The sequence below is a fragment of the Suncus etruscus genome, chromosome 3, assembly GCF_024139225.1.
Source record: "Suncus etruscus isolate mSunEtr1 chromosome 3, mSunEtr1.pri.cur, whole genome shotgun sequence".
Classification (NCBI taxonomy): Eukaryota; Metazoa; Chordata; class Mammalia; order Eulipotyphla; family Soricidae; genus Suncus; species Suncus etruscus.
In genome coordinates, this window is record NC_064850.1 from 11,345,001 (window position 1) to 11,361,520 (window position 16,520).

The following is a 16,520-nucleotide window of genomic DNA, read 5'->3' on the forward strand; positions in this document are numbered from 1 at the left end:
CTAAATCTCCAAGTACACTCTTACGAGATTGTGGCACTAGTTCAATCTTGCAAGCATTCAAGTAATCTCTGGAGACCAGAGAGATAGTACAGTAGGTATGCAAGTAAGTATGGTTTCTTGTACACATTTGAATCAGATTTGGTCCCTGGCATCCCATATGATCCCCAAAGCACCAATAGGAGTAATTCCTGAGTTCAGATTTAAGAGTAACCCCTGAACATCACCGGGTGTTACCCAAACACCAAAAAGAAAACCTTTTGGGGTCAAAACAATACTACAATGTATAGAGCACTTAATTTTCACATGACTGACCCAGATTCAATCCTCAGCACCACAAAAAGTCCCCTGAGCCTAGTTATACATTATGCTATCTGGTATCCAACTTGTTCTTCTCCTTCTATTGTCCCCTTTTCCATTCTTTTTCTTTTTTATATAATTTTTTCTTTGTTTTTGGTCCATATCTGACGGTGCACATTGGTTACTCCTGGCTCTGCACTCAGGAAGCACTCCTGGTGGGCTCAGGGAACAATATAGGATGCTGGGGACTCAACCCGGGTTGACCGTGTGCAAGGCAAAACCCTACCCGCTGTGCTATCACCCTGGCCTGTCTCCCTTTTTTCCTCTTCTTCCTCTCATTAAGTATTACATAAGATAAAGGGAAATGAACAAACATCTAGCCGTAAGAGATTAGGAAGAACATATTCTACATCATTGAAATATAATGTGTCCTCAAGTTAACAGAAGCTTGCTGCAACTAGCTAAAGGAAGAATGTATGATAATAGGTAGATAAACTCATGAGGATTATCTTCTGGAGCCTAAGAGAAAATCTAGACCTCATTAAGAACTAAAAGCAGGAACTAAAAAAAATTAGAATTTCAGGTCGTACTGTTTTTATATTACTGTTAGATGTCCATAATGAAAAAAATGAAACACTCAGTTACCAAACATTAAATTCTCAGTATAGAGGAGTGTAGGTTGAACAAATAATCCTCAAATGGTTTCTTGCTAGAATCCCATCATTTAAAGGGAAATGCAAGTACAATGTAGATTCCCAAAATCTTTGTAGTTCCTTTCAGCTATTCCTTGCTTTCCTGTCCTCCATAAACCTTGCTGTCTCAAATTGTAGGAGGTAGAAGTTCTCATTTATTTATGCTTAGTAAATCTTTCCTGCTGTTCTCAAATCTAAAGGATAAGTTATTTTCTTTTTTTCCCCATCTGTTCTTCCCAAGTCTTAGAACCATGCGATCAAAAGACTTAGTTCATCCTAGGATCTGTGCAAAAACCAAGATCTCTAATTATAGAAGACTGACTTTGACAACCACGACTGAGCAGAACTTTTCCTGGGACCATAAAGACCTTCGGGTTTGACAACTAACATGCCCGGAATCTGTAGTCTGTCTATCGAAAGTATGATTCAAGGATAGAGACACCCTGTATCTCTTAGGCCAAGAGAATTTCCTTTCTAATTTCCCCAACGTTTACTGTGCCTATGCAAACAACAATAACAACACCTTTTTTCTTCTTTTAATTTTATTTATAATTTCTAGATAGGGGCTCCCGCCTTTTTTTACTTAACCAAGGAACCATAGAACTTGAATCTATTCTACCTCATATTCTATGTCTTCCTACAAATTGACAAAAGAAAAAAAAATTAGATGGGATCCAGAGGCCAAGCAATCTCAGGAACATTGAGTGGGAATAAAAAATAGTCATACCTAAATACCCAAACCAAAGTCAATGACAATACAATCAAAAGATCCAAACTATAATAAGCTATACACAAAAGGGACCTGTTAACACTAGCAGTCCGGGGGGCTATGAGTGAAAGTATGGCATGCATGCTGGAAATTATGGTGGAGGGAATAACACTGGTGATGGGAATGGCTCTAACTCACTGTCACTATGTGCCTGAAATGCAACTGTGAAAGTCTTGTAATTCACATTGGCCTCAATAAAAATTTAAAAAAAGACTTAGTTCACTGTTTTTACCAGTTGTAAGCAACATGCCTAATATGAGTCTCTAACAGCTACTTCTCTTTTACTATTAGTTGAAGTATAAATTCTTAAACTTGTGGGCTCTCCAAAATCATGTTCTACCACAACTATCATAGTTATTTTTTTCTTCTCTCTAGATGGACAATTTTCCTTACTAATATAGAAATATTATAATCACCATCATTATGCTAAGATTTTGCTAGTGCGAATTCTCTTGACTTTGATGAAGTCATTCCACCACTACCATCACTATAGACTGCATCACGCACTTTGTGAAACATGTAGAATTACCAGCTTCCCCAGTTTGTCTGGAATTGTCTAGGATATGTGATTTTTGGTACAGAATTTCTATTATTCCTATATTATTTAATTAAATAAAAAAAACATCTCTGTAAATGTAGAAGTAGACACTATTGAGCACTTAATAAGGTTCTTTGTCCTCGAGTTTATAGAGTCCTTTATACAGAGTCCTAATTCCCAGTTAATATAGAAGATCATATACTTATGGCAATAAATACTTAGTGAGGAAGGTGGTTTTGTTTTTGACTGTTTTGTTTTTGAAATATTTTGCTTTATGTTAAAATATTTTCTTTATTTTTTCTAGCCCAGATGACTTACTCAATGCCTTGAACGAGGGTATCAGTCGTGCTGATGTCATCATCACGTCAGGAGGTGTATCCATGGGGGAAAAGGTATGAAAACTATAAGACCCATGAAAATGTATTCATGTAATGTCCTTGAATACATCTGCTCACTATGATGTAGTATCAGCCTTTGAAAAACTGGAAATACTTGAGGTTTATGTCATTGTGTGGGCGTTCTAAAAGTTATACACAATGTAAAGAAGTCAGAGAACTTAACTCGGGAACACCAATGAGAACAGTTAGAAGAATGGTTCTGCTAGAGATTTCTAGCTTGTTGTTCACTCCACTTAACTACATTTGAACTTCCTTTATAGGTCATCTTTACCCCAAGATGAAGTTCTATGATTTTTTTCTTACACTTAAATTTAAAGATGTCCTTCCCTGCCACATATTCCAAGCTGGTAACAAATAAAAATAAACCCTTAAGTTCGCACAGGGAAGAAAAAGAGAATAGGCATCCTTGTTGTATCCCTTTTGAAAAACAATCCCAATAATAATAATGATAAAAACAATATAAACACAGAATTTTATGGCTAAGTGTATATTTACATAATATATAAGGGCTATAAAGCTATAATTTGAATGTCTCAATATTATTTATTTTCTTAGTGAAGTTTTATAATGAATCAATTGAATGTTGCAAAGTGTTTTTATTACAATAACCAGCCATAATGTTTGAATAGAAAATATTTCAGACCACAAAATATTTGTATTCCTTTTTTATTTTTTTTCAAATTAATGACAACTGAAATTTTACAAGACATGGGTATATGTTACTGTAGGGATAGTTGAAACAATGGAGCACACAGTTTGTATGCAGGAGAGCTATATACTGCCTAGTCTCCCAAGCACCACTGGCAGTAGCAACCAGATATCAATTGTATGGCATAAAAGTAAAAATAGAATATTACTACAATCACAGCTTTTACTGAAATTTACATTTTCCAAGGTCATGCTTTATTTTAAGCTAGATCTCATGTTTATGATTATTCTTGAGCCTTCCTTTGCTAGCTATAAAACTGCCTAAATTTATGATCTGACTGTTAAATAAACGGTTGACACTGAGAGCAAATGTCAGAATATGGCATACCAAACAGACAATGCCTGCCTTTCACTCCCAGACTAGTTGAACATGTTTAACAATAGCATGCGGGCTGCCAAAAAGTCATAGAATGACAAGAATATTTGAGTGTAGAGATTGCCTCAATCTTGTAGAAGTCTGTAGCGCTAGTGGAGCAAATTGCTATTACTCCCCTCTCCTAAGATTAGTAGAGTTATAATAAATAATTTAACACCATGTCAGTTTTCTTTACCATCAGTTCCTATGTATTTTGGTTTTGTGTTTTGTTTTGTTTTGTTTTGGGGGGGGGCCAAACACAGTGGCTCTCAGGGTGTTACTCCTTGTTCTGTGCTCAGAAATCATTCCTGGCAGGCTTGTAGAATTATATAGGTTGCTGGGGATCAAATCTAGGTCGGCCACAGGCAAGGCAATCTCCAGCCCCAAGTTTGTCTTTTTTTTTTTTTAATCTTACTTAAGAGGCAGCAAGCTTATAGCATACATAGGCTTGGCAGTTATTGGTTCAATTATGGTAAGAACAAAGCCTCAAGCCTTACCCTTCTTTACTGGTACTAGCAAAAAAAATTATTTATCCTGAAGATATTCTCAGTCAGTATAGTAATACGTATTGGTTTTATTTTAATCTTTTCTATTTAATGTGCTATTTATTTTACTCACCTTTAATTTACTAGGATGAATATTTTAGAAATTAGACGTCTCAAACTATAACATAGGAGCTGATAATTGTCCTTCAGAGCTCCTTGAGTGAGATGAAATGAAGAGGGACCAGGATGAATGGAGAAAGGCATGAATGCAGTCATTTCTTAGCAATTTACATCCTCTAGTAACAAAAATATGATTCCTACGTGCCCCAGTAGAAGCAACGGAGGAAGAAAGGGAGGGTAAAGATTGGGGGGGGGGGGGGTGCAGAAATAAGATAGAGAAGTGCCAGACCAATGGTACAGTAAGTAAGTAGGTCTTTCCTTGCCCCTGAGCACCACCCAAACTATTAGAGCATACATAGTTTTACTTCTCTGTTGTTGTTATTCCTAGTTTAGGCACAACCATCCATAATCTCGGGGCCAGAGCAATAGTGCAGTGAGTACGGCACTGTCTTCCACTGTATTTCAATTCCTTGGGATGATATCTTCAAGCACCAACAGAAGTATTCCTGCGAGTAGAGCCAAAAGTGACGCCTGAGTGCAGTCAAGTCTAATAAAAAATAAAAGACTCTTGGGAACCAGACAAATACTACAGTAGTTTGAGCATTTGTCATGCACATGCTGGCCCCAAGGTTTGAGCCCTGTCACCCCATATGATCCCGCAAATCTACATCGAGTGCAGAGCCAACACTAAGCCTTGAATACTGCAGGATGTAGCACACATCAAAAAATGTATTTATATCTTTTACAGGAGTTACAGAGAAACATAGATGATTGATAAATAAATATAAATATTTTCCCAGTCCATCACACATCATAAACACACAAAACATAATTTTCTGTAGCTATGGACATCCTTTGTGTATCCTCTTAATTAAAATAGCAAATATTAACATATTCATTACCATTATACAGATATATATAATATATAAAACTAAGTAGCAAAGTAATTAAGAAAAAAGTTTTATCAGCTTAAAATCATACTCAATAATATGATAGTCAGTATTGTTACTTAAATTCACCTAGAGATCTGATGATACTATCAATTTAATACCAATATTCATTATCAATATATTATCAATTCAAAATTTTAAATTAAAGGTTCTTAAAAAATATTTTTAAACAGCACATTCTCAACATGTTTACTATTTAAATTAAAAATTTATAAAATAGGAACCAGAGCAATAGCACAGCGGTAGGGCATTCGTCTTTCACATGGTTGACACAGGACAGACCTGGGTTTCATCCCCGGCGTCCCATTACGGTCCCCCAAGTCAGGAGCGATTTTTGAGCACATAGCCAGGAGTGAGTAACCCCTGAGCATCACTGGGAGTGGCCCCAAAACCAAAAATATAAAAAATAAAAACATAGTTCAATTTGTTGAACCATTTTACATTTTTCACAATCTTAAATATTTTGTAGGAATTGAGTTGACTTGCTTAATGAATAAATCTATATAAACATAAGAAAATTAACTTGTAAATTAATAAATGTCTAAGAGTGGCCAGGTTTTCCTTTAAAAATTAAATCATTGGAGCCAGAGAGATAGCATGGAGGTTGGGTGTTTGCCTTGAATGCAGAAGGTCAGTGGTTCAAATCCTGGCATCCCATATGGTTCCCTGAGCCTGCCAGGAGTAACCCCTGAGCGTCGCCAGGTGTGACCCAAAAAAAAAAACAATAAATAAATAAATAAATAAATAAATAGATAAATAGATAAATAAATAAATAATTGATCGTATCATTTTCTCAGTATCTGACCACATGAACTGTAATTCTTTTTTTTGGGGGGGGTGGAGGGGTCACACCTGGCATCGCTCAGAGGTCACTCTTGGCTCTATGCTCAGAAATCGCTCCTGGCAGGCTCGGGAGACCATATGGAATGCCGGGATTTGAACCACCGACCTTCTGCATGCAAGGCAAACACCTTACCTCCATGCTATCTCTCCAGCCCCTGTAATTCTTAAAATTATGATGAAAATATCTTATGTGTCGCACATACAAAAATTGTTAAATTCAGAATAAGAGAGATAGTGCAGCAGATAGGACACTTGCCTTGTATAAGAATGACTCAGATTTCATCCCAAAACCTTATATAGTCCTTTGAGCCCCAACTAGTGATCTCTGAGTATTGACGCAGGGGTAAGTCTTGAGCACTACCAGATGTAATCCCCAAACATAAAATTTTAAAGTGGTTTGTGTTAAAGTGATTTGGAAAAATAATGCAGGAATTAAGATACTTGTATGAAGCCAGTTCTGACACTGCTGGTTGTGACTTAGACCAAACCCCCAAAATTAAAAATTGTTCATTGTTATATTTTATTAATTTAAGGGGAGTTTAAGAATATTCCATTTGAGGCCGGAGAGATAGCATGGAAGTAAGGTGTTTGCCTTTCATGCAGGAGGTCATCGGTTCGAATCCCGGCGTCCCATAAGGTCCCCCGTACCTGCCAGGAGCAATGTCTGAGCCTGAAGCCAGGAATAACCCCAGAGCACTGCTGGGTGTGACCCAAAAACCACACACAAAAAAAAGATTATTCCATTTTGGGGACTGGAGCACAGCGGTAGGGTGTTACTCTGCATGCAGTTGATCCAGGATGGATGGTGGTTTGAATCCCAGTATCCCATATGGTTCCCGAGCCTGCCAGGAGTAACTCCTGTGCGCTGCCGAGTATGACCCAAAAAAATAATAAAAGAATAAATAAATTATAATAATAAATAATAAAATGAATATTCCGTTTTTATAATCACTTTTCTGATCAAGTCAGAACATAACACCTGGGGGTCAGAGCAATAGCACTGGGGTAGGACATTTGCCTTGCACACAGCCGACCCAGGTTTGACCCCAGCATCCCGTTTGATAACTTGAGCCTGCCAGAAGTGATTTCTGAGTGCAGAGCCAGGAGTAATCCCCGAGCACCTCTGGGTGTGGCCTCCCCCCAACCCCCCCCAAAAATGAACAAAACACCTTTAGATCTGGAAATAAACAAAATATTAGTGTTTCATTTTGTTTTCCCTGGGGAATCCAAAGTTCTGTAGCCCAGAAATTGTTTCTCCCAATGCTGCTGAAACTAACAGTTGAGTGAGGGCCTCTTGTCTTGCTGGCTCGATTTAAACACAGGGAATAACCCCTGGAAAACCAGTCTGCCCTGTAGTCTCACAGGCATATATTTAGTCTCCAGATAGAAAAAAAAAAAGTCATTTACTCACTAACCCATGCCATTCACAGGCACCTATATGGGCATACATATAAAAATCAAACATACATCAGCTCTACAACTTTAACCACAGATCAAGAGTCAGCATGGGGCAGTGGGGTGGGGTGAAGCTCACCAGTCTGCAGGTAAAGAACACCTTTTCTTCCTATTAGTAACTGTTTGAAGTTTGAGAATTCAAGATAAATAAACAAAACAGGGAATATAATATGTCTTTCATCTATTTCTAGAAATAACCAAATTATCAGACTATACAACCAGGTTACCAATCACTTCTTTCACAAAAGATGACCTTATTGGTTATGCACACGAGCCAAAATATATGGGCACAAAGGAAGAGGACAAAAATATAGAAACTGGGGCCAGAGCACTAATAAGTGGGTAGAGAATTTGCCTTGCATGTGGCTGATCCAGGTTCCACACCCAGCAGTACATGTGGCTCTCCAAGCATCAGCATGAGTCACTCCTAAGTACAGCGAGGTATGGTCCAAAATCAAACAAACAAACAAAAAATAGAAACTGAAGAGTAACTGAGTTCATATTTTATTGCTGCTTGGTACTCACTCTAGGAACTAAGGGAAAATGTGCATAGGTTTAAGTCATCTGTAAAGTGCATAGTCTGAAATTGAAGGTTTCCTATTCCTGTCAGAAATAAAAATCAATGGAGTGTCTCAGTGGCACCTGCAAAATTAAAGCATAATTTGTAAAGACAAGAATTTGAACTCAAATATATTAAATGAACACCTCAGATTTTACTTAACCGATAACTTGATTTGGTCGTGAGTCTGGGGAGACCACTCCTGACACTTATTTTTTTTTTTTTGGTTTTTGGTTTTTGGGCCACACCCGGTGGTGCTAAGGGGTTACTCTGGCTGTCTGCTCAGAAATAGCCCCTGGCAGGCACAGGGTACCATATGGGACACCGGGATTCGAATCAGCCTTAGGTCCTGGATCGGCTGCTCGTAAGGCAAACGCCACTGTGCTATCTGTCCGGGCCCCACTCCTGACACTTTGCTAAAGGGCTACTCCCAGTTCTGTGGTAGGAGCCATTCCTAGCAGTGCTCAGACCGTGTAGTGCTCCAGTATGCAAAACATGTGCTAAGCAGGAAACTAACAGGATGTTACAACATACACAAAGGAGAATTAATGGGGGCTGGAGAGATAGCATGGAGGTTGGACATTTGCCTTGCATGCAGAAGGACAGTGGTTCGAATCTCGGCATCCCATATGGTCCCCTGAGCCTGCCAGGAGCGACTTCTGAGCGTAGAGCCAGGAGGAACCCCTGAGTGCTGCTGGGTGTGACCCCCCCCCAAAAAAAAGGAGAATTAAAAGTACACACAAATAGATCAAATCAAAATCTGTTTGCTAACAACTCTGATTTTAACCCTTCAAATACATAATGGAATCTCCAAGGGTAGAATTAACTTGGATTTCTTTGGATGATAATCATTTTCACTATCAATTTTCTACATCTTAATTTTTATAACTAGTTCAAAGAGATGCACAAGGAACCCCCAGAATTGGGCTACCAGGACATCAATAATCTTTTTTTCCACTTAAATCTTTCACAATTTTTCTAACACTGCTAGAGCTTATCTAAGTTGAAGGAAAAATCTATACCCTATATAAAATAGCTAAAAACTTAAAACAGTGATAGTTCTCAGTTTTTCTTGTTATGTATTTTCCTAATCACAGGACCCTGAAATATTCCATCAAATTTGTAAATGAGTTAAAAATAACATTTTAGCAATTGAAGTTTTTAAGTAAAATGAAATATTTTCATTCATTTAGCAAGTATGTAGTGAACCTATCTGTTTTCTAAATTCTGTCATAACCTGTAAGACACAGGTCATTCTGCCTCTCTCCAGCCTTAACCTATGCCTCTTCCTACTCCATTGATTACCTTCTCACTGCTTGAAAAGTATTTGCATCTACCTGAAATTTCACTTTACCACATTTCCTTTGACTAAATCCTTATCTCACTACCTCTTCAGAATGGCCTTTTCTTATTTTTCTCTCTTTTTGTGTTTTGTTTTGTTTTGGTTTTTGGGGGTGTCACACCCGGCAGCGCTCAGGGGTTACTCCTGGCTCCACGCTCAGAAATCGTTCCTGGCAGGCTCGAGGAACGGGGGTGGGGTGGGGGGGTGGGCCATATGGGATGCCGGGATTCGAACCAATGACCTTCTGCATGAAAGGCAAACGCCTTACCTCCATGCTATCTCTTCAGCCCCTCTTATTTTTCTCTTAAAACCATTATTCTTTAGCTCGATACTTGCTTACTCCTGTCATAGCATGTACCATTCGGTAATTTTTTTTATTTGGGGGGCTTATTTTAGACGTTTTTTCCCAATAAAATACCATAAGGTTTTCTTCGTATTAAGGACCAGGCCTCTGTTGTCCATCATTCAGTCTTTAGCACATATAGAATTCCTGATAGAACAGAGAATTCCTAGGCACTCAGAATTATTTGTTGAACTGACATGTTGATGAAAAATCCTTGCTGCTTACTAAGGATTCAGCATGTACATGCATGTGTGTGTGTGTGTGTGTGTATGTGTGTGTGTGTAAGAGAAATTTAGAAATTTCATATTCCAGTGAAGATTTTGTTTAGGCAATTGCAGTGTTAGATATCAGGAGAACATAATAACATAAAAGTACGTATTAGGGAAAGATCAGGTTATTTCTCTTTCTCTTATAATGAAATAATTTGTTTGAACCAATCCTCCTAAGAACAACTATAAAAACTATGTTCTTAAATTATTTTCCAGGAAGATTTAAGACTTACTGCTTTCCTGGGAAACAAACACAAGATTGTAAATTCCCTTGGCCTAAGAGATGCAGGGTTTCTCCGCCCTATATACTGTCAATGATAACAAAACATCATTTCTCTTAAATAAAAATTTTCCGGAGGGGCCAGAAAGGTAGTACAGAAATTAAGGCACGTACTTTACATGTTGCTAATCCTGGCACCACACGCCCCCCAAGTATCACAAGTACAGCCATGGAGGCCCCCGAGCACCGACAAATGACCACAGGGCCCGAGCAACACCATCTCACTGAACCTCACTGCCTAAAAATCACTAAGAAAAACCCCCAGGCCTCCTGAGAATCACTTAAAAGCGAAATAAGGGCTTAAGTGGTACCACAGTGGCAGGGCATTTGCCTTGCATACGGTCAACCTCGGACAGACCCTGGTTTAATTCCCGGCATCCCATATGGTCTCCCAAGCCTGCCAGGAGCAATTTCTGAGTACATAGCTAGGAGTAATCCCTGAGCGCCACCAAGTGTGATCCAAAACCCAAAAATAAATCAATAAACAAATAAGTCTTGGGTGGGGGGTGGAGCAATAGCAATAAATAGCACAGTGGTAAGGCATTTGTCTTGCACACAGCTCCCCAGAATGGACCAGGTTTGATTCCTGTCATCCCATATGGTCTCCTGAGCCAGCGAGGAGTGATTTCTGAGCACAGAGCAAGGAGTAACCGTTGAGTCCCACCAGGTGTGGCCCAAAAATCCAAAACAATTAAACTTAATTAAATTAAAATTAAAAATACTTGAGGCCAGAAAGATAGCTCAAGTGGATTTTTTCCAAAAGAACCCTGTATTTTATTCCCAGGACCACCACGGATGGCCTGGTTGCACCAAGCACCACTAGATAAGACATCACCATATTACTAACCCAGGCACCTAAACCACCAGGTCCACATAGCTCCAGAAATGGCCTCCTGAACACAGGCATTTACGGTGATGCCCCTTTTTTTATAATGTGGGTCTTGAGGACAGAGATACTGTACAGCAGGCAGGGTGTTTGCTTGCCTTGCAGAAAGCTAGCCTGACTTCAATTCTGGGAGCCCTCTTGGCACCTCAGATACATGAGAAGTGATCTCTTAGCTCAGAGCCAGGAATAAGCTTTGAGTACCACTGAGTATGGCACAAAAAAAATTTTTTATTATCTTAAAAGAGTGGCAGTAGTTCGGTAATGGTATTCTAAATTATTGTGGTTTTTGACTTATTGGACTAGAATGTACTTTCTGTTTTCTCTTTTGGGGACATTATCTCTTTTATTCAAGGTTTTATATCCCTAAGCTTAACTTGGTCATCAGCATATGCCAGGGGCTCAATAAATACTTATTAAACAAAAAGATTGATAAATAAGAAATTAGATAATATAGGAATTTATGTCTAATGCGATCAACTTCACTACAATAAGGTATTTCTTTTCCTTTCAGTCTTAAAATTTCATATCATTTTATTGTTTTGAAAGTTCAATGTTAGAATGTTTGAAAGTAAAGTGATTATTTTTCATATTTGCAGGACTATCTCAAGCAGGTGCTGGACATTGATCTTCATGCTCAAATCCATTTTGGCAGGGTTTTTATGAAACCAGGGTATGGAAATAATCTTATCTCACATATGGAGTTGGTATGGCTTGTATTGATAAACAAAGTTTACATGCATTATATTTTTGCATTTTCTACTATGAATTATTCTAACAAAAGAAATTTAATATTACATATCTTAACAAAAATTAGCTTCTAGTTGAAATTTAAATAGATGAATAAATAGAATTATTTATCAGTTACTAGGTCTGTTATAAATAAAGCAAAATAACCCTCATAACCTTTTATCCCTTTAATCCCGTAATTTTATTCCTTTTTCTTTTTCTCACTGTCTCTTCATACTATTTTTTCTTTTTTTGATGAAAATTTTCAAACGTACAAAAATAGTGAGAAAATTAAGCTCCTATGTCTCCATCACCCAGCTTTAGTATCTACCAACATTTCTCAATAATAGTTTTATGAATCTCCTTCTCTTCTTTTGTGGGGACAAAGGGATAGGTTAAAGCAAACTGTATAGATAATTAGTCATTTTGGTTTACAAACAACTTAAATAATAAAAGTAACATTCTCTATGCCATCATCATCATTCTCTTATCTAAGAAAATGCCTCCTATCATCTAGTGTTCTGAAAATTTCAAATTCTCCCAACTATCAAGGAAAAGAATGCCTTCGTTTAAGTGTTGCATAAGAATCAAAGTCAAGTCTACTTATAGTATTTGATAATAATGAAAACATTTACTTTCTTCATCCCACCTTCTTATCATGTCATTAATTTATTGAATCAACCAAATCACTTTCCTAAAATTGACTGTTTTTGTGGTGGTGGTGGTGGTATTTGGGGACAGTTTTTTTTATGTTTTGGTTTGGGGACCATACTGAATAATACTCAAGGATTACTCTTTGGCTCTGCACTCAGGAATCACTCCTGGCAGGGTTCGGAGAACATATGTGGTGCTGAGTATTGAACCCAAGTTGGCCACATTGCAAAGTAAACACCCTGCCCACTGTTCTATCACTACAGCTCCCTATTGTAAGGTTTTAATTTATTCCTATTTTCAATATACTCTATAAACTAGAAATTAGCTATAACGGGCTTACTAGGTTCAGATTCAATTTTTTCTTTGCAAACATACTTGATGAGTAGCATCTCATAATGCTTATTACTACCTCACGGGAAAACAAAAAAAAAAGTCTTTCTCATAGGGGAGGATTCTGTAATCAGTTGCAAATCCTAAAATAATACCAAGTATGAATATTCAAATATTTGTTACCATGTCATTAAACAGCAATAGGATTGCTCAGATCCTTGATACTCTATAAACGTTTCTTTTTTTGAAGAGGAGTAAAGACTGCAGCATATATCTATGCTCTCAGCAATACTAGAGGTGGTGCTTTAGTTAAGAATTATATTCTCGGGGCCGGCGAGGTGGCGCTAGAGGTAAGGTGTCTGCCTTGCAAGCACTAGCCAAGGAAGGACGGTGGTTCGATCCCCTGGCGTCCCATATGGTGCCCTCAAGCCAGTGGCAATTTCTGGGTGCTTAGCCAGGAGTAACCCCTGAGCATCAAATGGGTGTGGCCTGAAAAACCAAAAAAAAAAAAAAAAAGAATTATATTCTCAAATCTAGAGTGTAGCTCAGTTTGAGACATCAGGTTTAGTCCCCCAAACCACATACACCTGCACATAAAAAAGGAGAGAATTCTATTTTGATGGATGCTCTTATGAACACTAAGAGAGCATAGAAGTGAGATTTATCAGTTGTGGCTTTGGAGAGCTAGAGATTAAGAGGCTTTTCTGGCATATAATTAGCTCAGGTTCAATCTCTGGCACTGCTTATCATTCCCTGAGCAGTGCTAGAAATGATCACCCAGCATAAAACCAGGAGTCAGTATGGAGCACCATGATTGTGGGCCAAGTCCCACCCCAACCCCCGAAAAAGTGAGATATGGAAGGAACTTGTATGCAAATTCTAGAAGCCTTCTGAAGTGACAAGCCAATTCAGCCTTCCTAATCTTCCTGATTTAGTGTGAAATTGTTGATTCAAGGCCTTTTCCAGGTCAGACTTTGCTTCCATTTGCAATTTAAGAATGAAATTAAGGGGACCAGAATGATAGTGCACCAGGTAGGGTGTTTATCTTGCACTCAGTTGACCCAGGTTCAAACTCTGGCAACCCACATGGTTCTTCAAGCATTCCCAAACATAATTCCAGAGTGCAGAACTAAGTAGGAGTAACCACTGAGCATTAGCAGGTGTGTTCTTCCCCAAATAAAACCCAGAAAAAGTATTTTGTTTTTGGATATCAGAGAGCTAGTGCAAAGGTAAATAAATGTTCTTATCTTGCATGCTGTCGACTCAGGTTTAATTACTGGGACCACATTTGTAAGTCACCAGAGCTCACTTCTGAGCTAGGAAAGCCCATGAGCACCTCTGGATAGAACCCAATCCACTTTTCACCTGAAAAAAAAAAAAAGAATTTTAAGCAGGCTTATTCTATGTATTCACAGACTTCCTTTTTCCTGTTTCTCTGGACAATTATAGTTTTGTTAAAATACAGAGGACAGAGCCCGGAGAGATTGCACAGCGGTGTTTGCCTTGCAAGCAGCCAATCCAGGACCAAAGGTGGTTGGTTCGAATCCCGGTGTCCCATAGAGTCCCCCGTGCCTGCCAGAAACTATTTCTGAGCAGACAGCCAGGAGTAACCCCTGAGCACCGCCGGGTGTGACCCAAAAAAACAAAAACAAAAAATACAGAGGACAAGGGCCAAAGAGAAAGAAAAGGAGTGAAGATTCTTTCTTGCATATAGTTCGTAACCTCAGTTCAATCACCAGTATTGCACAAGGTCACCACACCACCAGAAATTATACTGAGCACAGACCCAGGAATACATCATGAGCACTTCCAAAAAAATAAGTAAATTTTAAGTGAAATAAAAGAGGATATCTCAAAAACATGTCAGTATGCTTCTCTTTAACCTAAAAATAAAGCTATTAATCATTGTATAATAAAAAAATGTGATATTATTTACTCTTACTTAAGAATTATATGAACCCTATTATTTAAGTTAGCCCCATTAATTATATCATTTTAGTACTTTTAAATTTTCCAATATAGTACTTCAAGTTTAGTTCATCAGTTTCTAATACGTTTTCATCTACTGAAGTCATATTTTATTATTTTGCTCTGTAAAAGCTGTCACACTCAGTTTTAAGAGAATTGAAACTTATAGATTGAGCTCTCAACAAAGACTTCATAATAAGAAAGCCATGATACCAATGCATGATTTAAATTTTTTTATTGATGGGGCCGGATCGGCGGCCTGCGCTAACCTAGGACGGACCATTGTTCGAAACCCCAGCATCCCATATGGTCCCCCAAGCCAGGACCGATTTCTGAGCACATAGTCAGAAGTAACCCCTGAGCATCAGCGGGTGTGGCCCAAAAACCAAAAAAAAAATTTTCTTTTTATTGTTGTAGGATCTTTTTTAATTTATTGGGGTTATCAGAGTTTATAATAGCATTGTGATAATTGTTTTGTACTTTCAGTATTACTATACTAATCCCTCCAAGAATTTTTAATAGCTTTAGAGAAACATAGCATCATCTATTTAAATTTGCTTTAAATACAAATATAAAGTGTATTTAAACGTAAGAATATGAGTATTGTGCAGTCCCTTCTCACTCTTATTATACATGCTGTTTTGTTTTAAAAGTGGTTCAGAAGTTTGTATTGGCTTCCCTAAACTGACAATAGTTTTATACCTGGTAGAGACAAGAAGAATATAAAGATAAAAAATTTCAAGTGCCATGAAGTTAACTCAAATGCGAGAGTTTATGCCTAACATTTCTAAGGTCCCGAGTTTGATCTCTGATAAACCCCTCCAGCACCACTAGGTGACTGTTAAGTACCCCATTGCTGGACAGAGCATCACTGGGTGACCCATACCCCTGCCAAAAATATTTCCGTCCTAATTAATTTTCAAATAAAATAAAGGTGGAGCTGGAGGGATGATAGTACAGTTGGGTAAGGTGCTTCCAAGCAACTGAACTGGATTCAATGCCCAGCATCCTTTGTGGTCGCAGAAGTCATTCCTGAGAATAGAGCCAGGAATAACCCCTGAGCATCACCTAGCATGACCCACCCCCAAATTAAATTAAGGTAATTGCAGCTTAATAATAGAACAAGGAACAAAATGAAAAAACCGAAAAACAATTTTGCTTTGATATTCCCATATTTGTAATATATTTGTAGTACATTTGTTGTACAATTTAACCTCTTTGACATAAAGTATTTGAAGTGTTATCAACCAAATCTACCAATCACAATTTGTATGGGTCATCTACAGTGAATATTGCAGTTGTCAAAATGTATCCTGGAAATCACTTTAATCCCACATTAAAAAGCACTGCTAAAAAAACCATTCATAAATAAATATGATTATCTAATCTCTTTTCTAAAACACAGCAAAGAATCAAAGGTAGTGTTAAAAAGATTAAAAATAAAAGAGCCTGAGTAGCCAAAAATAGATGTCACAAAGGCATATCTATAAAAGATTTATTCAATTATAAGCTTAGAAAGTTAGAAAAGATATCATTTGTCCTGGTTTCCCCCA

General features: G+C 37.8%; 1 protein-coding gene across 13 annotated transcripts in view; it reads left to right on the forward strand.

The window, feature by feature from the left end:
- Positions 1 to 16,520, forward strand: part of GPHN (gephyrin) — a 398,145-nt gene that overhangs the window by 363,463 nt on the left and 18,162 nt on the right. For all 13 annotated transcript variants that reach the window (XM_049770336.1, XM_049770338.1, XM_049770337.1 and 10 more), the window contains 2 exons: positions 2,601 to 2,688; positions 11,886 to 11,959. In XM_049770336.1, coding sequence (XP_049626293.1) covers positions 2,601 to 2,688; positions 11,886 to 11,959 — 162 coding nt within the window. The remainder of the gene's footprint in view (positions 1 to 2,600; positions 2,689 to 11,885; positions 11,960 to 16,520) is intronic.